This window comes from Dermacentor silvarum, chromosome 1 (genome assembly GCF_013339745.2).
Source record: "Dermacentor silvarum isolate Dsil-2018 chromosome 1, BIME_Dsil_1.4, whole genome shotgun sequence".
Lineage (NCBI taxonomy): Eukaryota > Metazoa > Arthropoda > Arachnida > Ixodida > Ixodidae > Dermacentor > Dermacentor silvarum.
The window spans coordinates 5,693,271-5,718,167 of NC_051154.1; the positions used below are offsets into that span (position 1 = coordinate 5,693,271).

The 24,897-nt window shown below is 49.7% G+C and overlaps 1 protein-coding gene across 3 annotated transcripts in view; it reads right to left on the bottom strand.

Moving 5' to 3' along the window:
- The window catches only part of LOC119456255 (mitogen-activated protein kinase kinase kinase 12-like), a 237,110-nt gene that overhangs the window by 173,503 nt on the left and 38,710 nt on the right, over nt 1-24,897 (bottom strand). For all 3 annotated transcript variants that reach the window (XM_037717919.2, XM_037717911.2, XM_049660863.1), the window contains exons 3-4: nt 10,096-10,125; nt 9,824-10,005 (exon numbers count right to left, since the gene is read on the bottom strand). In XM_037717919.2, the coding sequence (XP_037573847.1) occupies nt 9,824-10,005; nt 10,096-10,125 (212 nt within the window). The remainder of the gene's footprint in view (nt 1-9,823; nt 10,006-10,095; nt 10,126-24,897) is intronic.

Sequence of the window (24,897 nt, forward strand, 5' to 3'; positions counted from 1 at the left end):
GTAAAGCATATCTGCCCCATCCGGCGCCTTAATTGTACTCACATTTACTTACGGGAAGCATTGTCATATATTAAAAAAAAAGAAAGAGTAAACTGCAGCGCAACATCCCATTCAAGTTTCCGCCTTCCTCGCATAACAGAATGCGGAGTAATTTGTACGGGGTTATTTATTGCAGTCGGACCTCGATCGAGCACCGAAAATGGTTTTAGTTAGTCATTCTATATGCTAATCTTTGGCCATAAGCCATACGTGGAATTTTTTTTTCAGTCGATACTTCAAAAAAGAAAAAAAAAGAACAGAAAGAAAGCCTGCGCGGTAGCCTAATTAGTGGCTATATAGTGAAACTAGTGGATACGGCGTTGCGCTGCTAAACTGGAGCTAGTGGTTTCAATCCACGCCGCGGAATTCGATGGGATGATGATGATGTGTGGTGTTTTATGGCGCAAGGGCCAGTTATGGCCAAAGAGCGCCATGCCAGTGTTTGTGAGTGTGCAGTGGAGCGATGAATTCTGAGAAGTAGATGAAGCGTGGCTGTAAAAGGGCCTAAAAATAATCGCTGTAAAGTGCGTAAAATATACATGTACATGGCAATGTACATGGCAATGACATGAGGTGTACTATGAAATGAAGAATGCATTGAGAGGGAATGACACGATATTTAAAATATTTAAGATGCAGTAATTGGCAAGAAGCACTACTGCCTAAACAGAGCCCTTGAACCACAAGGGCCTGGAGGCATGTGCTATAAAAAACTACTATCACAGCGGCATCCTCTGGAGAGAGGATGCGCTACGAACTTAATGGGCTAATAACATGCAGGACCACATTGATAAAGAAATCGACGACTGCTTTGGCGTTAAAAAGCGGTTCTTCACCAAGAAACATGATGGGATGAAGAGGCACATGATACCGGTAAGCTAGAGAAAAATATTTCTTTCTCTCTCTTTCAGCTTCCCGACACTCCACGAGGACACGGAGGACGGGACATCAAATAGGACATCAGTTTGTCGTGTTTTTGTTACGGGGGGCCAGAAACCTAATTGTGGTTTTATCAAGTGAAGCTTATTATTTCTTTCCGCATCCCACAAGCGTTGCCAGTGGCTTCGCAGTTTCTTTCGCAGGAAAGGCTTCAAATCTGTTGCAGGAACAACAGCTGTAGGGAGATGTAATGCCTGAGATGTAACTGATGTGACCATTTGGTCAACTCGAACATTACCCTCGATGCCTCTATGGCCCGGCACCCAGCATATAATCACATGCTGGTTAGATAGATATGCTTTACACAGAATGGAATAGAGCTCATTAAGTACAGGATTTTTGTGTTTACAGAGTGATTGCAATGCTTTCACAACACTTTGCGAGTCTGTAAATATGGTAGTCTTTTTAAGTTTTGATTTCATTATATACTTTACAGCCGATAATATTGCATAGGCCTCAGCCGTAAAGATACTTCGTCTCCAGGTGCAGTACACCAGGTTCCGAAAATGATGGACCGATGGCTGCATAAGATACCCCGGCATGTGACTTGGAAGCGTCTGTGTAAAACTCCGTACACGAGTATTTAGATTGGAGTTCTAAGAAATGCATTCTAATGTGTGCCTCTGGCGCGTGTTTAGTGACCTCTACGAACGATGTGTCACACTCTATGGGCTGCCACTGCCACGGCGGCAACAGTTTCGCTGGAGCCATAGGACATTGTTCAAGCAGCGGAACACCCATTTCCTCACTGAGGTTCCTCACACGCAAAGAGAACGGCTTTCTCGCTGCAGGTCGATTATGGAAGAGTGTGGCAGCGGTCATGTCATTTATAGTTGAATAAGAGGGATGTTCAATGTTTGCTTGTACTTTCAGAAAATATGTAAAACTGCTGTATGACCGCTGCAGATGAAGTGACCACTGATTCGACTCTACGTAGAGGCTCTGGATTGGACTTGTCCTGAAAGCACCAGTAGCGAGACGGATACCCAAGTGGTGAACGGGGTCTAGAATTTTTAATGCACTTGGCGTTGCAGAATTAAAAATTATAGACCAGTAATCAAGGTGTGAGAGGACAAGACTCTTATACAAGTTAAGCAAACACTTTCGATCGCTACCCCAAGTCGTACGCGACAGAAGCTTTAAAAGGTTCACTGTCTTCAGGCATTTTGCCCTCAGATACTTAATATGAGGAATAAATGTAAGCTTGGAATCTAAAATAATGCCTAGAAACTTATGGTCGCTGTTCACAGAGAGCGCATCTCCTTTGATTCGTATACTGGGGACAGGCGTTATGCCTCTCTTGTTTGTAAAGAGTACGCAAGTGCTCTTCTGGGCGTTTACTTTAAAGCCGTTATCATCTGCCCATTTGGACAATCTGTTTATTCCCAGCTGTACTTGTCGTTCGCAGATGGCAATATTGCATGATTTGAAGGCTATTTGCACATCGTCGACATAAATGGAATAAAACATTATGCGTGGAATGACTGTGTGAAGGGAATTCATTTTTACAATAAATAGTGTGCAACTAAGCAGGCCTCCCTGTGGCACACCGGTCTCTTGGGTGAATGACTTAGACAAAGCGTTGCCCACTCTTACGCGGAATGTGCGATTAGATAGGTAACTTTCAATTGTGTTCAACATTTTGCTACGGACATCCATCGCCGAAAGATCTCGGAGAATGCCGTAGCGCCATGTCGTGTCGTAAGCTTTTTCTAGGTCGAGAAACACTGAGAGGCAGAACTGCTTATGTATAAAAGCATCTCTAATATAAGACTCAATGCGAACAAGGTGGTCTGTTGTGGACATACCCTCCCTGAAACCACATTGCAAGGGGTCTAGTAGTTTGTTATTTTCAAGGAAACAGATTAAGCGCCTGTTTATCATTTTTTCGAATAGTTTGCACAGGCAGCTTGTAAGCGCTATTGGCCTGTAGCTGCTGGCTAGGGATGGGTCTTTACCTTGTTTAAGCACGGGAATGATTATAGCTTCCTTCCACGAGGACGGGATATATCCATCCGCCCACATAACATTGAAAAGATACAGGAGCGTATTCAGCGCTTCAGGATTCAGGTGCTTAATCATTTCATATATGACACGATCGCCGCCTGGCGCCGAGTTATTGCAGCAAGCGAGGGATGCTTTCAGTTCAGTTAAAGTAAATGGATAGTTGTAGGCCTCACTCGATGAACCTTTACGTTTTAGGGGCTGTCGCTCTTCGCGTTTTTTCAACCTCAGAAATGCTTGTGTGTAGTGGGACGCACTGGAGATATATTCGAAGTGTTCGCCCAGACAACCAGCCTGATCTTCCAGGCTCTCTCCTTGAGTACTTACTAAGGAGAGTGGGTGTACCTCCCGGCCTTTTAATTTATTTACTCGATTCCACACTTTCGTCTCATCCGTGTAAGAATTTATACTGGAGATGTACTTCTCCCAACTCTCCCTTTTAGCACGTCGACGTGTTCTTCTACCCTGGGACTTTATTTGTTTGAAACTAATCAAGTTTTCGGCGGTTGGAGAGTCGCGAAGTCGGCCCCAAGCTTTGTTTTGATTTTTCCGTGCTTCCTTGCATTCTTCGTTCCACCACGGGATACGACGTTTATTAGCCAGTCCGTTAGTTTGACGGATGCATGTTGTGGCAGTCTCAATTATAAAGCCCGTTATATATGCTACAGCATCGTCTATATTTAAAGAGGCAATATCATCCCTGCTTAAATACGTTTGTTCTTGAAAACGTTCCCAGTTAGCCGAGTCAACCTTCCATCGGGGAATGCGTGGGGAACATAGATCTTGTTTTGTCAGTTTTAACATGATTGGGAAGTGGTCGCTCCAAAAAAGGGTTCTTCAGAACGGACCACTTCAGGTACGAAATCAGTGTACTCGTCACGATACTTAAATCTATGTAGGAGTATGTGTTGTGCGCCATGCTGTAGTAAGTTGGCTCTTTCTTATTAAGTAGACATGCTCCTGAAGAAAAGAGAAAGTTTTCAATTAGGCGTCCTCTCGCATCGCAACGAGAGTCTCCCCACAATGTGTTATGTGCGTTTAAATCTCCGACAACTATGTATGGTGCCGGAAGTTCATATATGTAGTTCTGAAATTCAGTTTTATTAAGTTGATAATTAGGAGGGATGTATATAGAGCTAACAGTGACTAGCCTGTCAAACAATACCCCTCGGACAGCAACTGCCTCTAGGGGCGTACGAAGTTTCAGTTCTCGACAGGCAACACCTCTGTCAACTACGATAGCAACACCGCCAGATGACACGGTGTCATCGCGGTCTTTCCGAAAGATGGCGTATTGCCGGAGAAAGTTGCATTGTGTAGATTTAAGGTGTGTCTCCTGAACACACAGCACCTTCGGATTAAACTTGTGTAGAATTTCTTTGACGTCATCGAGGTTGTGTAGGAGTCCTCTGACGTTCCACTGTATTATTTGTGTATTCATGTTGAAAGTGTTTTTTGTGCTGTGTGTAAAGGAGATTAACTTAAGCTACAGAGCCCTAGTGGGGCCCTGTGATGCAGGCTTTTTCTTTTTTAGAGCAATCGCGAGATTCTCGCCGCTCCTGAGGCGCTGGTGGCGTCGCCTGGCCGGTTGTTGTGTCCATCGCCTCTTGTGAGGCGCTGGACACGCGCTCTTGCGAGCGGTTGGTTTGACGAGAAGGCCTCACCTCGAGGGACGAGGCCCTGGAGGCCACCAGCCCGGAGGTCGATGGCCCCTTCTTGTGAGTTGGCGGAGCAGCGCTAGCTGCAGCTGCCGAGGGGGCGGATGGCGTCACTGCCGGCTCACTGTGTGTGGGCCGTACAGCCGCCGGAAGCCGTTGCGACGCTGCCCCCTGACGCGCCACTTCGACAAAGCTGCTCTTTGACAGGTATGACACCCGCCTGCGTGCCTCCTTGAATGAAATATTTTCTTTTACTTTGATTGTCACAATTTCTTTCTCCTTTTTCCAAGACGGGCACGACCGCGAGTATGCGGCATGCTCGCCATCACAGTTGACACAGTGCGGAGTGTTCTGGCATGTTTCAGAGGAATGTTCATTGTCACTGCACTTGGCACAAGTCGGCCGGCCTCGACAGTTCTGCGAACTGTGACCGAACCTTTGGCACTTGAAGCATCTGAGAGGATTTGGCACATATGGTCTAACTCGAATCTTGAGGTACCCGGTCTCGATGGACTCGGGCAGAACACTTGAGTCGAAAGTAAGTACTAGGTGTTTGGTCTGAATTTCTTTACCATCTTGCCTCATCTTAATTCGTTTGACACTGATGACGTTCTGATCACTCCAGCCCTCCAGGAGTTCAGCTTCAGATAGCTCCAACAAATCAGCATCGGATACGACGCCGCGGGTGGTATTCATGGTACGGTGCGGGGTTGCTGTTACTGGAACATCCCCAAAGGACACTAGATTGGGCAGTTTTTCATGTTGTTTCTGATCACAAAGCTCGAGTAGCAGATCACCACTGGCCATTTTCGATGCTTTGTAACCCGGACCGAAAACTTCGGTTAGAGATTTCGAGACGAGGAAGGGTGAGATCATTCTCACTGTCTTTTCAAGTTTATCAGAGTGGATGACGTGAAAACGTGGAAAGTTCTTTGTTCGGTTGCCATAAAATTGAAAAATATCTTCGGTGCGCCCTCGTTTGTGAGAGCGATCAGGGAGTCGGGGAAATGACGAAAGAGCCATAAAGGTAACAATGATTTCGGTAACTATGCCAGCCGCCCACCACCGAGCCCAACACGGGGACGCTATGAGACCTGAAGGAGACGTAGACGCCAGCTGTACATAGCTACTATAACCTAATATAATAGACCAAAGGCTGGATAAACTACACCAGGTTAACCCTTGCTGCCTGGAAAATTGGAAGTAAAACGAAGTGAAGAGAAGACAGGAGACATGGAAAGTGAGAGAGAAACACGAAGGTTGGAGGGAGAGAGAGACAGGAAAAGGCAACTACCGATTTCCCCCGGGTGGGTCAGTCCTGGGGTGCCGTCTACGTGAAGCCGAGGCCAAAGAGGTGTGTTGCCTCCGCCGAGGGGCCACAAAGGTCCGAACACCCGGCAGTGGCTCAACCCCCAGGATCCTCTTTTCCCCGGACACGGCTAAGCCACGTACGCTTAAACGCAGGAGGGTCCAACCCTCATGTGCTCGGGTCCGTGGTGTCACAACACACCAAACGCCTGCTTGCGCAGACGCCCCCGCGGGGGAATTCGATGGGAATGAAATGGAAAAATGCTCGTGCACTTCTATTCAGGTGCACGTTAAAGAACCCAGGTGGTGAAAACTAAACCGGGTGCCTTATAATGATATCGTAGTTTTGCCACGTAAAACCAAAGAATTTGTTTAAATTTAAAAAAGAGAGAAAAAAGTCGGTGGCTGCGTTCTTCGGCTTTTTTCGAGGGGTAAAATAAATTATTCTCCAGTCTGATTTCCGAGAAAAACATGTTACGCGCTTATCCCATATTTCATACATAAATGTAATGCCGTTCCCAAATGTATGACCGCTCAAGTCAGCAGCTTGTACATTATAAACGGCTGCTTTCAGTTATTCAGTGCACTATCATAACGACCATAATGAAACAATTGAAGGAATGGCATCTCTCACATACACGTAGAGATATGTGCAGATCTGTTGCGTTCGTTGAAGAAGATAAGTGTGGTACCACATGGGGCACCCAGTTTTAATGGGTTGCAAACAGGATGAGACTGTCAAAAAAAAGCTTTCCTTGTCTGAATCAAGTTAGCAGATTTACAGGCTGCCCCAAAACGGGGCGTTTATATTGAATTACAGCTAGGAACTTGTTCAGCAGGACTTATTAACACCCACGCATTAATTCTCTCAGGAACTGCGCCTCTGCGCAACAACCACGACTCTCTGGCAGCACAATCATCCGGAATAACAGTCCTCACTTGCATAAGTCCCTCCCCTTTGAGACTTCAACAGTGCTGTTAGGCGTTACATTCGAACGGAAACTACTATTCGGCGTCGTACAGTATATCAACAACACTTGCACATATATATATATATATATATATATATATATATATATATATATATATCTCATGGTTTTGCCTACTATGAATATCATTTCTGCGAATGAGAGTTTTATGTGCAGTATTCACTTATAATTGTGTTACTGCAAACACGTGCGCTTATTCTGGTCGGGCGTTCTCGCTTTTTCAATTCGTGCATTTAGAGCATTTGTTTTTTTTTTTACATATATATTGTGAATATATATGTATATGTACCCTTTGATTGAATTATCTAGAAATACATTGGTCATTCTTCGCGCCAGGCAGTTAATAAACCTAGTTTATTTCACTCTAATGCTGTTTTCTTCGATGACTGTCCCTGATCAATATCCACCAACAAGAAGCGTGCGTAAAATGACACGATATCAATAATAAAATTTTCTTACGTAGCTTCATGTTGCGGAGATACCAGTTACTTTTAGAAGACAGTGGTAAAAAGTACAGTTCACCGGGCTAAAACAACATTTGGTACCGGCCGTCAAGAGTCATGGGCGCACCAAAGCAACTAAACATTAAAAAATGTACTGCACAGACGTTCTGCGAGAAAAACTGGGCGTCCGCCAGCGTCCGCGTAGCGAACGCGCGCTGGCTAGCAGACGACGCACTTGACAACGACAGCAAAATTGAAGACGTCGCGTTGTATAATCCATGCCTCAAATATATATGTTTGGCAAAATGGTGTAAACATAAATGTGCAGTTGAAATAAAGCACTATTTTAAGAGCGTACTAAGCGCAATCGGCCTCGGCGCCCGCAGTGAAAGTACCCTGAATGTGCCGCGGAGCGCGTCTCCGCCCCAATCCAGTTCGCTCGCAGTGCCCTCGCACAATTTTTCCACACGCGGCGCCTCAGCGGGAGAGCGCCGTTCGGCCCACTGGACCGTACACTCTAGTACACGTCTAGTGCACTCTAGTTGTACATGAGTGTACTAGAAGTTGTACTCTAGCATCACATGCGCACTGTGCGGCGGCGCGCTGGCCGTATCATGAAAGCCATCTGTGTTGGGGGCAGAGTCTAGGCAGTATTGGTGCGTCAGCGGGTCGTAGCTTTGTGCGTGCTGTGTGTTCTCAGCAGTCAGTTTGCGTTGATGCGATGGACAACAGCACAAAGGTCACTTCGCTCGCTGCTGCAGTGGCGCTTCCTCACGGCAGCATCTGACAGCGCGTGTCTGTGCTCATCGAGTGTGATATGTTCATGTTTGCCTGTGCGCGCTGACACCATGCTTGTTAATATAGTTAATAACCGAATGATTACAAGTTTACACGGACGACAAAACTACTATCCTTACATTGTATAGCTGTCTTCTAATTTGCTATCGGAATCGATGCTTCGGCTTTCGGGCGAAACTACAACTTTTTGTCATACGTAAGAATTAAAATAATATTGTGTGCAGTTCAGCACTACTTTCATTTCTCATTTTTTCCTATTTCTCGGCTCTTACATTTTCCGGCTCTTACGTTTTTTGTTTTTTTTTACGGTCCCGTGAAAAACCTATCAGCGGGGTTCTACTGTAGTGTGTTCCATAGTTGTGCATGTACAGTCCCATGCAATATGAGCTGCAACATGGTGCCCGACGTAGAAGGCGCCCCAAGACTACACGGCAGTGCCGACATAGGAAAAATTTGTTTCACAAATACCAGTAATCGGAATGGTGTTTAGTTGTCCAATTTGTCATATATCGGTGCCATCGTGTAGTGTTAAGGCCGCTTCAACCACGCGCTCCGTGTTGCACCTCATATTGCACGTGACTGTAGATAGCAATGAAATAACTCAAACTTGACTGGTTGGCATAAACGTCAAATAGCAATCCCCAGTCTTGATGGTGCTAGGTGAATGCGTCAAAGAAGCAAAATCTACTGCTGAAAACGCATATTTTTCGCCTGCTCTAGGAATTTTTCAAGCAAAAATGGCAGCTCACAGTAAATGAATACCATATTTCCCCTATTCTAATGTGTGCTTTTCCAAGAAAATTCATTCGCAAATTGCCTGTGCATCATAACTGACTACAAAACTGCATTTGCAGTGTCAGCAAAAGCCTACCATCAGAGCCAGCGTCATCATCACCACTGTCATCACAGGATGGCAGCATGCCACTTTGAGGCTTTAATTACAAAAGCTAAGCTAACGGCAATGGAGTTGCATCATGTGTTTTTAGCCCTTTGGAGACTTGCATGTGTTGTGGGATGAACTGGTGAAGTGGACCATTATCCCAATTGGGGTTTCAGTGGAGTGGTTCAAGGAATGTGGAATATTAAGTGGATCGCAAGGTAGGCGACAATGCTGGGGTCCAGAGACAATGATAAAAAGCTGTTGAAGATGGACGGCCATGACAGACATTATGAAACTTTGGGTAACAGCGCAAACAGACGACCACAAGAAGGGAGACACGGACACACAGGCGCTGACTAACAACTGGTTTTATTGTGAAGGATAGCACACCTTATATATGCCAGAGTGAAGCAAGGGAAAGGGGAAAACATAACAAGGGTAACATCGTGCCAACAACGCAAGCTCAAAACAGCCAAACAAGCGCAACAAGACGCAAACAATTATTTTTCTTTCTAATCTGAACCCCCGATAGCCGCATCCAGAAGATGTACCAACTCGCCCAAAAAGAAGTATTGATGAAGACAGACATTAGGTGTCAATAAATTTGCACCCTACTTTGCTGGTTTCATCCTTTTCTGACTGTCAGTGCATCGGAAGTAAGCCTCACTTAAACTTGTGGGTGTGTTAGATTTCTATTTTATTTAGGAGTGTCCCATTCATGTGCGATCATTCTGTTGGCCCCATCAAGGTCAAAGAGCCACTCACCGGGCCCTTGCCGGTCGTCAGTCTTGTGCAGGATGCTCCAGACTGGGCGGAGGCAGCCCAGCAGGCCGTCCAGCCAGCCAGCACCCACTGCTGCTCCACCACCAGCCTCGCGGTAGGCCACCTCCAGCTGAGTGGCTGAGAGGCCCTCAGCCCGGCTGCCTTCTTCGTGGATGCAGAGCACCCTGCCCCCACCCAAGGACGATGCATGCAAGGCCTCAAATGCGTGTGCTGTGCACCGGTTTCTTACACCGCGAATCCAATTCAACACTCACCCCAGGCCAAAGGTGTCTTCCTTGTCTGTGCTGCAAGGAAAAAAGAAGGCTCTTTCAAAACACATGCATTGGCTTCCCATGGTTTTCACTGCAACAGATTGCCACGTCAGAAAGCCTGACACATATCTAAAGACATTCAAGGCTTGAGTCCCACTGCCCAGTGCCACAAGTCAACAAGGCAAACGAAAGCTTTGTAGTGAAATCAGTCCCCCCCCATTGTTGCCACTCACTGCACATCTCAACGATTTCAGAATCGCACAAGGGAGAATCCGTGTAGCTGTCCCGCCTGTGCACCAAAACAGCATGCAAGAATTTATTGGCCTACTTCTGACATCACATATTACACAATGCCTGCAGTTGAGAACATCCACCACCATCACTCTGAGTGGCTAACAATCACAGGGCTAACAACCACACACAGCTCCAATTCACAAACACTCGCCCTGAAAGAATGTATGAGCCACATCCCTCTTCAACAGCTGCGCAGCAGGGGATCAACACAACAGATGCAGGCATTACCTCTTGTTTCCGCAGTTGATAACCTATAAGTAGGGCTCTGTGTTTTCGGTGTTGATTTTTCTTGAAGATCGGCGGGTGTTTATTGGAGTTTATAGTTCTGGCGGAAATTCGGCGTTTATCGGAGTTTATTTCCCGTAAATCCCCAATTCTCTGAAATTCGGAGTTTTGCCTTAGTCTCAAAACCCGAAAATCTTAGATCAATTCATATCTGAAAACTAAAATATCAAAATACACGAAGCACATTTTATTTTTCCTACAACGAAACGTTTCAATGGACAAAAACGTATACGCACAAGCAAAATACTTGAACACAGAACACCTTTAATTTTGCGTATAACAACCTTAGCTTAAAGCTTATTGTAAAACACGCAAGCATATTTTGCGAGATTGCTGTCAGCGATCGAAGCGCGCTCCTTTCTATTGACAACTCTCAGCTTTGAAAACGCCCTTTCAATGTTAGCGCTAGAAACAGGAAGCGCCAGAAGACGCAGCGCGCAGCGAGAAAGCACTGGCCACTCGACATTGTGAAGTCTCCAAAACGACAGGGGTTCAACAATGTTACGTATTTCATAGCACTGATAGTTCGCAAAATCACTCGGGAGTTGGCTCAAGTCGTCAGTTTCAAGAAGCACTAATTGAAAAATAGGTGCATAGGTTTCAAACGCACTGGGAAACTCATGCTTCACATTTGGGTTCACAATTTGAACACAGTACCCAAACGATTCTTTGGTGTACTGGAGTTGACCGCACAGGTTCCTCTCAGATGTGTGTCTCCACTTTTCGGCAACAGCAGCGTAGTATCCAGATTGTTAAAGTCTGCGACAGTCGTTAAGCGTTGATTCTCATCAAGGAGGTCCAACATACTTGTGACATCTGATGCGAAGACCTCAGTTGGATCCCGCCATTGACTGATGAGTGCGTGCAAACGAACCCCCAGTATGGGATAAACTTGGTGTACCAGGGTACTCTCTGCCTCAAGTTCCTTAATGATTGAGATCACGGCACACACATTGGTCTTCAGAAACCTCATCTTAACGAGCAAGTCGTGCACAGCTTCAGGCGATGAAACAAGACTCCTGAGCTTCTCACACTTCGTCCCCTTGGCTTTGTCGCTTCTCAAGAAAGACAAAATGGCACGCCAGTAGTCCAAAATATCTTCTAGAGCTTCATAAAAAGAGAACCACCTCGACGGATATACGGATATACGGTTTTCAGCGACTTGATGGTCATGCCCAAGGCCAAGCACACAAGACCAAACTTACGGCGCAGCTCCCGGGACGATTTCAACATGGCAGGAAAGTTCACAACAAAATCGTGAACTACGTTGAACGAGCTCGTCCTGATTCCATTTTCCAGAGCGTTGTTCAGTAGGTGGCACGGATCCTTGAAGTGAAGCGTCTTGAATTCGAGGTTGGAGAGTTGCAAGTCCTTGTGAAGCTTCTGCATGTAGGAAGCTGAGCCAGACCACAATACAGCTACATCGCCTAAGGTCTTTCCAACCTTCTGAAGGGCGGTTTGTATCAACATGCCAATTGATACTGCGTTACACTGCTGCACTATTTGCAAGTCGATCATGAGGGTTCTACGTCCAGGAAGCTCGTCATCGTAGAATGTTGCAAGCACCGCCAAGGCCGGACATCCACGAAGTTCCGGTGACTCGTCGATGGTGACGGAAATGGGCTCGTCTTTCATCGAAGGGCTTATCGTCGCAAGGTCTTTGTCACTGACCTCATGTAGGTATTTCCGATATAGTTGGTCACTACCTGGAATCGTGCGTGCCGCCGGACACTTGCTTCGAAAGAGGCTGCCAAGAGGTCCATCAGCCTGGTGCAGTGGAATCCCAGCATGACAGAGTGCACAGCAAAACTGATGCGGGATGTCATTCGCATCTTCTCTCTTTGAGCAGGCCCGAGTGATGCATTCTTCCAGCAAACTTTACTGTGGCAAGTTGCCTGTGGGATAGGAATAACAAGACGATATGAACAAATCGGACTCCAATCATGCAAGATTGTTTAGACCCTGGCATAGAAGTAAGCGTGCACGACGAAACCTCGTGAAACTGTACGAAGCATACTGCGTTCACTCTCACGCAGCCGTTATTTCAAAGCACCAACACGTCAGCAAGATTTGACCTGTGTCTGTGTGGCGCTTCTGCATATGGACGTGGCGCTGTGATCGTAAATGCTCCGCAATTCTCACGGCGCCCTTGCCGTTGGCAATGCTAACTGTCACACGAGAAAGCTTGCAAACAATGACTCCTAAAGAGGACGTCGACTCTTCGAAATCGCTATACTCTTTTACGTAGTCGCCGTAAAGCTTTCGTTTTCTTCCCATTTTGCTCGCGCGAAATTTCTCTTGACGCGCCGCAGAAATGCGTCACATGAGCATGCGAAGGTTTCTGTGAGCAGGCTTTCCATGCTTGACCCTCACTGTCGTGGCTGTCTGAAACTGTTCTCTCTCGCGCCCGGGTGCGAGCAGACCAATCACACACACCCAATACTCCGCTCCGCGTGGCTGCAATCCACTCCAATGAAATCTCTTGAGGGGGGCAGCGGGCGACGAAGCCCGGGGCCCGTATATTCGATGTTGTCTAGGCGCCGTAGTGCCGCTGTAGCCTGGCGCGCGCGCCTTAGTGTCGCCAGGGGACCGTATATCAAGATGCCGTCGCGCGCTTCTGGTGCGCCTACATTCGTTAACCTGTTGAAGTCTCTCGCTTCATGCGCGACAATGCCGTTATTAAATGTGTGATGGGTGCGGTCTCCGAGATACTGTCGACGTGCGGTAAACTTTAAATCGGTCAAACAAGAAGTTGTATAAATAAGCACTTAGAACTTGCGCTTTTGATAAAGAACGGCACCAGATCACATTGTCCCTTGAAATCGGATACCGAAACACGGAGCACTACCTATAAGCATGAAAGCTCGCCAACCTAAACGCTGGTGTCGTCCCAAAATTAGTTTCCTGGTGACCACCTTGCTCTGAAAGGCATCATGGGTGCACCACACACTCTGCAAGCTAATTTTTGCACACGTGGCTCATTCCATGCCAACTGGTACACTCGAGAATATCCAACTTTATTTTAACCATCATTGGTATAAATAATTTCCCTCAAATATTTCAGGGAAAAAATATTTTTATACATTCGAGTGTCATTTGAACTCTCTCAAACCACGCATAATCAAGGGCGTGATCGGAGATCTTTGTTCGTTTCGCTATATTGAACTAGATAGGGGTAGTGGGTCGAGGGAGAGCGGGTAGGGGCACCGCCTGCGAGGCGAAACACACGGAAATATTCGCGCACCGTGTGGTGGCGCCACTGCGCCTTTCACCTGAAGCCGCATCCCCGCCGCACGCGTTCGGACAGGCCCCGGCGTGTGATTGTAGTTGCACGTGCGCGGTTTTGTTGGTGGCGTGTGCGCGTTGAGTTGGCTGAAATACTGAATTATGAGATAGGGATACCTCGGCGAAAGAACTATTCCTTTGCGCCTGGTTTTGACTGGGTTCAGCAGAGTGAAAGATGCCCCGAAGTTGTCTCTGTTCAGCGTCCCCGAGAATGAAGAAATGCGCCTGACATGGGAGCGGAATTTACACCGCAAGGACAAGCCGCTGGATGCCACTGACGCCATATGCGAGCTTCATTTTGAAGGAAAGTATGTACTGAGAGATTACGTATACGTGATCGAAGGCAAAGAGGTACGTACACCACGTGGAAAGCCCTCTCTCTCGACAGAAGCCGTGCCCACGATTCTACCTAATCACCCCATGTACCTTTCGAAAAATCCATCACGCGAACGGCCCACAAGGAAAAGGGCTGCCTTACAACTCCATGCCGACCAGACAAAAAGGCGTGCCTGCAAGAGGATGACCTGCAGACCAGTGAAACTGTGGACATAGTTGACGGCGCTGAAAATCGCGCCTTTGTGCTGAGTGAAATTCCCAAACCCACTGAGCATTGGGAACTGCTCACGTTTCCGAACTATGATGGTGTTAGGTTTGTTTTGGCTTCGTTGGACAGTGAGAAAAAGACTGTCGGCATTGAGAAGACCGTGCTGATGAACTACGGCGAGAGCGGCCAGTGCAGTAATTTGCCGCACGTACTGTACATACGAAAGACGTTTGTATGTGAGAGTGTGTCACGGACGATGGACGAGGCAAAGCAGGTGCTGGAGGTAGCACATTCATTGCAAGGGAGCAGGCAGGTTGGAACTCCACGACGACAGGGCTGAGAGTCACTATTGCCAGTGCATTGTCTCTCCTGAAGTACTTGGCAGAGAATGTAGGCTTCAAGTACTTGATGACTCCTCGTCTCAACACCGACTCCGTAGAGCACATATTTGGCATTATCCGCCAGTTCAGCGGCTGTAATGCCCACCCCTCGCCAGATCAGTTTCTTATCACAGTGAACTGTTTGTCATTTTACAACATGGCAAGGAGTGTGGACGGTGAAAATGGCACCCCTGATATCATAAATACACTTCTCAGCGTGGTCGACAAAACTCCCAACATTTCTTCAAACAGTGTTGATGATCTGCTCGCCCAAGTGAGGTTAGAAGAAGCTGAAGAGTCTCTAGCCATAGTAGAAGCTCCCCGTGCTAGCCACTCATAATTAGTAATGGCGAGGAGTCAATAGCGGCTAATATATTACGTAGCAAGAAAGTGCGTCCTAAAACTTCACTGCTGTTTATGTGAGCACATCCTCCTCGTCAGGCGAACAGAAGCCACACCTGTTACCCTCAGAGTACACTGAGCAGTGTGACTGGGGAGGACTTTTGTATCCGTCGCATGATTTGTACTCATTTATTCAAGCTCTTGAGAACATATTCACAGAATGCTTAAGCATTTTAGAGCTGCACACGAACAGCATCTGCGATGTTGTGGCTCTTGTAAAGAGTAATTTTCTCTGCTCCAGTGGTGTTGGATGCGACGCTCACAAGGAATAAGCATGAGAATTGCTTCTTTCTATGTCCTCACGCAACTCCACTTCTTAGTCAAAGGTATTAACAGCTCGAGAAGCGCAAAGCCACAGAGAGCTAAGCACCTTAAGCTGAGCAGGACGACCTAGGGGCCTGGTTTTGTTTTACTTGACGCCGCTTTTGTGATCCGAGCGTTTATCCTTTCTCTCTCTCTCTTTTTTTCTCTTCTTTTTTTTTGCAATCACAGCCCCGGCGGTCCCCTTTCGATGTACTGGTACACCCGTTCATTCCGAGTAGCCACGCGTAGTTCCGCGAACTTTATCATAGGCGGATTTGTACCTAAAATCCCATGGCTGGGAGCTTTTAAGACAAAAATATTTATTTACACAAAGGTGGTTGCTTGGGCTAGTTGGTATCCATGGTAAAAAACGATATCCAGCGCGAAGGCAGGAACTCGGAGAGACGAAACGCACTGCGCTGTGTGTGTGTCGTCTCTCAGCCCTTCTCCTTCGCGCTGTACATCGTTTTTTACTGTTTATTCACTATAGACAACACTATATAAATATATTTATTCTCCTTTTGCTGACATTGTGAGCAATGTAAACATTCAGGAGTCAAGCATGAGCTTCAAATATATCGTACTCTTCCGATGAGTGCGCGGCGAATAAGCGCGCACTGCGGGGCGGTTCAGGTGAAAGGCACAGTAGCGCCGCCTGCCGGTTTCCGTGCAAACGACCTCAGCTCCCGGATCGCCCTCGTCCCATTACAGCTATCTAAATCACTATAGTTTCGCATTCTGTTCAGTTGCTGTGACATCACGAAGTGGCAGTGTGCAAAAGTTTTTGAGAACAGGACGGAGAAAGCAGCCAATCGGCAAGCGGTAAACCATTCCGTAGCCGCAGTGCCGATGACAAACGTCCGGGGAGTTCGCCACTCGCCGACTGACTGCTCTCTCCGAACCGTTGTCACAAATTTTGCATACTGCCACTTTGTGACATTGCAGCAACCGAACAGAATGTGAAACGAACAAAGATCTCCAATCGCGCCCCCAGGTGGGAGAAAAATATTTTCCAAAAATAGACTATTTTCTTCATTGTCACAAAACTTACATTATTATATAGTTGGTAGACATGGTATTATCATTATTAAACAATTTAGGCACTAATTTTTTTGGAGTAAATTGCTCCTAAAAATGACAAGAACATAGCGTTTTAAAAGCTATTTACAAACAATGGTCAGATATGAAAGCCCAAAGATACTTTTATATAAATGTCAAGAAAACGTTATTTGCCACTATTTGTGCCTCAATGTTATGCAACAGCCCCACAACACCATGCTAAAGTTTGTGGGGTCTCACACATGCTCTTAGGACAAAGGAATGACAACACAGTAGTGCAAACAATCAAAAGAACATTTATTGCACCTTTCATACACTAATACACACTAGCCGAATTACTACCAATAGAACATTCACATGGGTGCGCCACAAATCAAGGAAGTCCGACTCACCGCGACTCGATAGCGAGCGAATATGTTCGCCCCATGCTGTGACACCATCGCCTAGTCGTTCACGTGTACGGTCACGCGAACGGTGGCGCGATTCGTGTTCGTCCATACCGGTGTCCTGCACTTAGCCTCGCGAGACGGTCCCGCGAGGCGGGCCGGCGCAAGCGCGAAGCGTTCGTGCGTGTTGGTCGCCGATCCCAAGCCAAAGAGCTCGGAAGCGCCTTCAACCTTTTTCTCCCAAGTCCCGCCGCCGTTCGGTGGCATTAGCATCGCGACACTCGCGCCATCTCTCGCAATGCGCCGCAACCACCACGACCGCCGCCGGCGCTTAGCCACGCGGTGAAGCCGGATTACAGGAGACGCGTGAGAGTCGCGCATCCCCACATCCCCCCCAACCTTAAATCACTACAGATACTCCAGCGAAACATGTCACACGGTCTATCAACGCGCGCGTCGCGAACAAAAGTTAGTACATGCGACAGTGGCCGCGCTGAGGAAATGTCCACACGTTATCCACAACATACGAGCCGACATTGTCTCTGGGGTTCACCGCTGGCGTCCGTTGGTCACAGCATCACCTTTGCAGGTTCGATGGCACGACTCCAGCCCAGGACTCCGGAAACGGCGACGCAGAAGTCGGCATGAGCAAGCGTCGCTTGCGCCGACGCACCCTGCCGGCGTGAGCCGCTGGTGATTGTCGGATCTTTTCCCAGCTGCCGAGGGTAGCGAGCCGGACACAGGCGGCCGCCGAAATCGCTGCGCCGAACTGGCCACAGGCATCTGCATCGCCTGGGGTAGCTCGATTGTAGTCCGGGGCAGCAGCGCTGACGATGTGGAGGTGACAGCAAACCAGGGATGACTCCGCTCACGTTGCGTACACTCAACGCACTCGACAAACACTAAAGTAGTGCAAGGGAGAGGAATTCGACATACGCATCATCCACGTGGTACGATGTTCAATGCGGCTAGCAAAATTTCGAGCGGCATTTCAGATGCTAAGTTCACGTGAACAAAGCTTACTTTCTAGACTCGAACGAGTAATTTCAATTCGTGCGAGGCGAACTAATGAGGGAAGCAATGTGGGACACCTCAACACCACGGTCCACCAGGTTGTGTCCCTCAACATGCGACAGGCGGCTTTGTAAAGCCTTAGGCCTAATGCGTTGCTACTTTGACAACAACCGGCATCCAAAAAAACAAAACAAAAAAAATTACACCATCTTCCCGTAGGGGAACCCTGAGTAGTATGCGAAGCAACCATGGGCTCGACTCAAGTTCCCATTGGTTTTCAGATCGGCCTGTCGCCGCTGCCGTTTCGTGGCAGCGGCTCGAGCCCTCTTCTCCGCGGTGCTGTCCACGGCGCTGACACTGGCGTTGACGCTGTCCGTGGCACTCATCGCGGCGTTGCGGGAGGGGAATTAGAGGACGAAGTGAATGATGATGAGTGGGCGAAGCACCTGGGGATCATTCGGGCAAAACACCGGAAGCGGAACCGGAAGTGGACGCCGCACGGCGGAGGGAGGGAGTGACATAGCTCCGAGCATAAGATGCATCGCATCTAAAACATCACCCAAAATGGGCACAAAAGGCAGCCGCGAGGAGACGTTAGCTCTGTGAGGTGGTCCTACCCCGCTCGGTGCACACAGCATCCGAGTTGACGGCGCCCACCGTCCCAGATGGTGTCGGAGCACCCGGTGCCAGGCCGCAATACCAGTCAGCCCGTAGCGGCACCCATGGCCCGCGGCCACCCGGCTCCCTGAGCCGCGACTTCCGAAGTCAAAGAAATAGAAGCTATTTACATAAGAAATTCGGACCACTCACGAGGCTTCCGCACTCACTCGCTTCAGGCTTGCCAATGCTCCGCGGGCGCTAGGCCTCGCTCTCCCAGGATGCAGACCACGTGGCTCTGGTACCGATGAGTGTACTTCAACAAAACACACGCGAAATGACTTAGCATGTTGAAAAGTTCAAACACGCTACAGCAACCGTCGCCTTGCTCAAGAAAGCACGCCGCCGACGCTAGCGATCAAAATCCCACGCTAGGAATACGCTTCGGTTCAAACAAAGGTTGTCTCGAACCGAGCAAAACTCAAGATTATCGTCCGATGTCCCAAGAGGTCCACGTTGGGCAGCCAGATGTGGGGTCTCACACGTGCTCTTGGGACAAAGGAACAATACAATAGTGTAAACAATCACAAGGGCATTTATTGCACCTTTCATACACTAATACATGCTAGCCGAATTACTACCAATAGAACATTCACATGGGCGCGCGACAAATCAAGGAAGTCCGACGCACCGCGACCGGATAGCGAGCGAGTATGTTCGCCCCATGCTACGACACCATCGCCTAGTCGTTCACGTGTACGGTCACGCGAACGGTGGCGAGTCATGTCCATGTCCGAGTCATGTCCATGTTGTGTCCAACGATCCATGTTAGTCCATAACGGCGCCCTTCTCCTAGTCACGCGAGACGGTCTCGCGAAGCGTGGATCGGCGCACGCGCGTCACGTCCGCAAGGCTCACGGATCCCAACCCGCAAAGGAAGCGCCTTCCAGCTTTTTCTCCCAAGTCACCCCGCCGTTCGGTGGTGTTAGCATCGCGACACTCGCGCCATCTCTCGCAATGCGCCGCAACCACCACGACCGCCGCCGGCGCTTAGCCAAGCGGTGAAGCCGGATTACAGGAGACGCGTGAGAGTCGCGCATCCCCACAAGTTGGAAAACACAGCATTTAGCATCAATATACTGTGTGCGCCGCCTGTAGAGGCCAAACTGAAAGTCACCTAGCGGTGGATTTCAGAATTGCAAATGGGAGAAGCTGTGCAGGTGACCCGCCAGAATACTAAGGACAGCAGACATGCGTGGTTGCAATATTTTGTTTGTGTGTTTGGAAGAAAATTATTTCTGTGGTGGCAGTGTCCACAAAGAAATGCACACTCTAAGAGAATGGACTGTGATTTGAGGCGGTCCAGCCCGCATATACACGAGTGATGCATTCCGCAGACAAGCATGACGGGCGATGAATGTAATGCATAGGTTGTGGAGATGGGTTTGCACAAGGCTTACCCTACGTGCGACGGTCAGGAAGGGGCACGACGCTCCTCCACTCCGCAACGCACAAAGGCTACAGCAGGGTTCGTCGACTCTCCGACACGGCGCAGAGAATGCACCGGAGTCAGATCGCCAACAAACACGGGTTTATTCACCCAAGATACAGCGCAGTACGACAGTCACGGCGCTTACGGGCAAAGGCTCACCGCAAGACCGATCGAGTACGCGCGCCCTCTTCGCTAGGGCTAACCGGGTAGCGATCCGCCAAGCGCGAGAACGAGGAGTCGCGAGAACAAAGGTCTCATGCAACCACCTCGTTGCGGGCCTGTGAGCATCTGCCGCGGCGAGGAAGCGCTCAGCGGACGAGAGCTCGGGTGGAGAGGGTGTCCGGGGGCCGCCTCGCGGGAGGCCAAACAGGGCGCGTCCCGGTGACGTGTTCTCGCGGGGCAAGTCCAATCCCGCGGGGGAGAAGCACGGTTTGCGCGGGAAAGTAGGTCCGGCGCGCTCGCCATATCCGCCATGTTGCCATTACGGCGGCGGTTCCTGGAGAGCCACGCGCGAGCTGGCGGACGAGGCGCAGGAAGGCACCTCGATCCCCACATTCCCCCCTCCTAAAGACCGAGGCCAGCCTCCAAAGGTGGCTGACCGAGGCCAAGTGGCAAGGTTGACTCAGCCAAAGAGGGCTAAGCCAACGGGGCAAAGTCCAAGAGGGTGTCGTCATCTTCATTTGGTACGAAGTCAGGGGCTTGCCTTGGCCACCAAAGTTCTGCACACTGGAAGGACCCACTGCCAGGAGGAAGAGTCGGCAGCACAGGAAGGACGGGGCGGGGCAGCACCATGGTTCAGCCAACAACACTCGAGGCCCGCCTGACAAGAGCAGCCAGGAACGCGCAAGGCGTGGCTGCCATTTTGGCGCAGCAGCCACCACAGAAGTCACTGGGCTCCCCGGATTGCACAGGAACAGCAGGCCGAGATGACCAGCAGCCAGGTCAGCAGCGGAAGCCGGAGTGACCATCCTCGGCCAGGAGTCAGCGTCTGACTGGGCGGACGAGCCGCAGTTAGCGGCAGCCCATGCAGCAGGAGGCAAGGCTGCTCGAGTTCGGGGCCCCCAAGGCGGGAGTCAGTCATGGCGGATGGACCAGGAGCAGCAGGCCTTGAGGTCAGCAACAGACTGCCATGGTAGGACCAGGGACAGCTGGTTTCGTGGTCAGCAAGACTGGTGGCACAGTGGAGCCAGGCCCAGGGAGCAGACTTGACGAAGCAAGGTAAAGGGCAGGAAAGCCCCCCGGCATAGCCGGCGTGCCAAGAAAGCTGCCCGCCTGGCTGACTGCCCAAGAAGGGGAGTTTGCCAGGATGAGCTTGGGCAACACACAAGAGGGTATACTAGACCACATGGGCCTGTCACCGCTTCGATATGCGCCTTCGCACCGTAGCTACATTTCTCCATTCACCGGCATGGTAGGGAATGAAGTCCAGCTACCTGCTAGTGGGAGAAAGCTGACTAGGCGCGTCAGAAGGCGGGTGAGCACGAAAGAGCATATTAGGCCAAAAGGGCCTGTCACCGCTTCAGCGTGCGCCCTCGCACCGTAGCTGTGTTTCTCCGTTCACTGCCATTAAAGTTTACTCTCTCTCTCTCTCCCGGCGTGGTAGGGAATAAAGTCCAGCCACCATCTGGTGGGAGAAAGTCTGCCTAGGTGCGTTTGCGCAGGTTGTACTGGTGGCGTGGCCTGGGGCCAGCCGTGTCACGGTTTGCCTGCGGTTCGTTGACCAGCTCCCCCTCTCCCCAGTCGTTGCTACGGGCAACGAAAGGTTTGAGGTCCGAGACGTGAACTGGCCCGCCGACTGGTCTCCCTTGGGAGTCAGCCAGCTTGGAGTCAGCCAGATTGTATACCAGAGGGGACATTTTGGTCTCGACTCGGTACGGGCTCAACCATTTGGTCGACAGGGAGGCAGAGATGCCTTTGGCGGCGTCACTCAAGACATGGTTGCGTCTGAGGACGAGATCGCCGACACCATAGCGCACGTCCCGATGTGACCAGTCGTATTGGGCTTTTTGTCCAGCTCGCGCTTTTGTCAGGTTGGAACGGGCCAGGTCAAGGGCCGCGTCCATCCGTGAGCGCAGTTCCGCCGCGTAGCCGGAAAAGCCGGTTTTCGTGGCGCACGCCCTGCTGCCGGTCCGCAGAACGCGGTCCCTGGGGTTTGGCAGCTCACTCCCGAAGTTGAGGAAAGCGGGCGTGTACCCAGTCGAACGGTTCACCGTGGACCGCAAGGAGAAGCCTATCTCGTTAAGACAGACATCCCAATCCCTATGTTGCTGGGCAAAGGCCGCGAGCAAGGGTTTGAGGTTCCGGTTAATCCGTTCTGTCGGGTTGGCCTGGTGGATGATACGTGGTTGTCTTGCGGTGATAAATGCCAAAGGCAGCACACGCATCCACGAACACCTTGGCCGTGAAGTAGGACGCGTTGTCCGTTATCAGCTCCGCCAGAAAGCCGAAGCGGTTAAAGACCTCGGTCAACTTGTCCCAGATTGCGCGTGCCGTTAACTTCCGAAGGGGAAAAAGTTCAACCCATTTCGTGAAGTGATCTGTGACAGCCAGGAGAAAAACGTAGCCTCGCCGGCTTCTGGGAAAAGGTCCCATAATGTCACAGGCCCCGACTTTCCAGGGTAGCTGGCTGTCGATTGGCTGCATGAGCCCGGGGAGTTTGCCGTGCGCGCGAGGTTTCACACATTGCACACGCGGCATGAGCGGGCGTAGTGAAGAGTGTCACGCTTCATGCCTGGCCAGGTAGCGGAGCGGCACAACTTTTGGAAAGTCTTAAGGCCACTCGCATGTCCGGCCAACCGCGAGTCGTGGAAATAGCTCAGGGTGGCTTTCCTTAGACTGCGGGGTATCACCACCTTGAAAGACTCCTGAGGAGCCTCTTCAGATGGGATGTAGCGCAGGAGAACTCCATCGGCGTCAACAGATACGTATCCAACGTGCCCGCAGCAATACCAGCTGCATCGCACTCGGCGCCAACAGCAATACCAGCTGTCCGGGTGCGCCCGACGGCATTGCCGCCCCGCTCCTCTTGGGAGCTCGGCTCTGTGAGCCCGTCAACAATTCGTCGACAAAATGGATCGCTCTGCTGTACCTTTAGTAACTCCTGCTGAGTCAGATCGCCAACAAACACGGGTTTATTCACCCAAGATACAGCACAGTGCGACAGTCACGGCTCTTACGGGCCAAGGCTCACCGCAAGACCGATCGAGTACGCGCGCCCTCTTCGCTAGGGCTAACCGGGTAGCGGCCCGCCAAGCGCGAGAACGAGGAGTCGCGAGAACAAAGGTCTCATGCAACCACCTCGTTGCGGGCCTGTGAGCATCTGCCGCGGCGAGGAAGCGCTCAGCGGACGAGAGCTCGGGTGGAGAGGGTGTCCGGGGGCCGCCACGCGGGAGGCCAAACAGGGCACGTCCCGGTGATGTGTTCTCGCGGGGCAAGTCCAATCCCGCGGGGGAGAAGCACGGTTTGCGCGGGAAATGAGGTCCGGCGCGCTCGCCATGTCCGCCATGTTGCCGTTACGGCGGCGGTTCCCAGAGATCGAGCTAAGCGCCACGCGCGAGCTGGGGGACGAGGCGCGGGAAGGCACCTTGATCCCCACAAGCTTCATATATCTTACAGTTACCCAGTGCTGACTTGTTCGCATTCTTAATGCGATTATACCCAATGACAACTTTCCGTGGCAGCACAGCCAAAGCTACGGAGCCAAAGTGCCTACATATAGTCCGCAAATTTTAAAAAGTTTAGGCTAAGTAGAATAACATAAAACATACCAATTCTTCTTTTTTTCTATTTTTGTTATAATAAATAAATTTGCTGAGTAAAAAAAAATCCGTGTTCCTAGTTTTTTGGTTTTCTGGTGTCCCCGTGTGGTTTTCTTGCACCTGTAAAGAAAGATGACGTCGCCGGGTTGCAGCAAGTATGAGCGACTCTAAGCTGATCTGAATTATCTATCTAGAGTAAACTATGCTGCAGAATGTTTGGTTGGCTGCATATGATTAGGAAGAAAGGAGCAGTGCAGTATACAACTCAAACAGCGACCAGCGCAATGCGTTGCTGGTCCTATCCGCAGGCGATGGCCACCTCAACGCCGGCAACCTGGCCGTGCACAGCAACTTCACCAGCTGTACAAGCACAAATGCACAGCCAGAAGCAGGAAAGGACCCATTTCAATAGTTGCACGGCATGCAGGGTAGGTATTCTCGGTTGTTCACTGCTGCAGATATAACCACTTTCGCAAGATTGCGTGTGTAGCACCAGACACGTTAGCATCTAAGGTTGACAGCATTGCTGGCACTTTGTGATGACAGTGTTCGACTTCAAGGAAACAACCTCTCAAAATGCCGCCTGAAGGGTCAAATGTATAACCACATGGGCGACAGCAGTCCTTTCCTTCGAGTGTGCTTGGCCTGTGCAATTTGGCTGCCAGTACCTCTGCCACCACATGGAACCTCATGAAAGTTATAGCAGAGAGAGAACAGCAACACTGTATACCACATAATCTTTAAAAAGGTTTGTTTCCCTTACGTATGGTTTTTGATTGCACAGCTCCTGGATGGTCCATGGTTTTTTAGAATAAAAATGCTTGCTTCTATAAAAGTGCTTGCTACACTCCTTCGAAATACAAAATATTGTTGCTTGCCATATAACATTATTGCAGTGTGTTGCACGAGTTTGCACGTGTAGTTGAATAGTGCAAGGCTAAATGTAATATCACAGGCGACTCAAAGTAATATGTTTTAGAGAAGAGCTTCCCTATTTGTTCCTTCT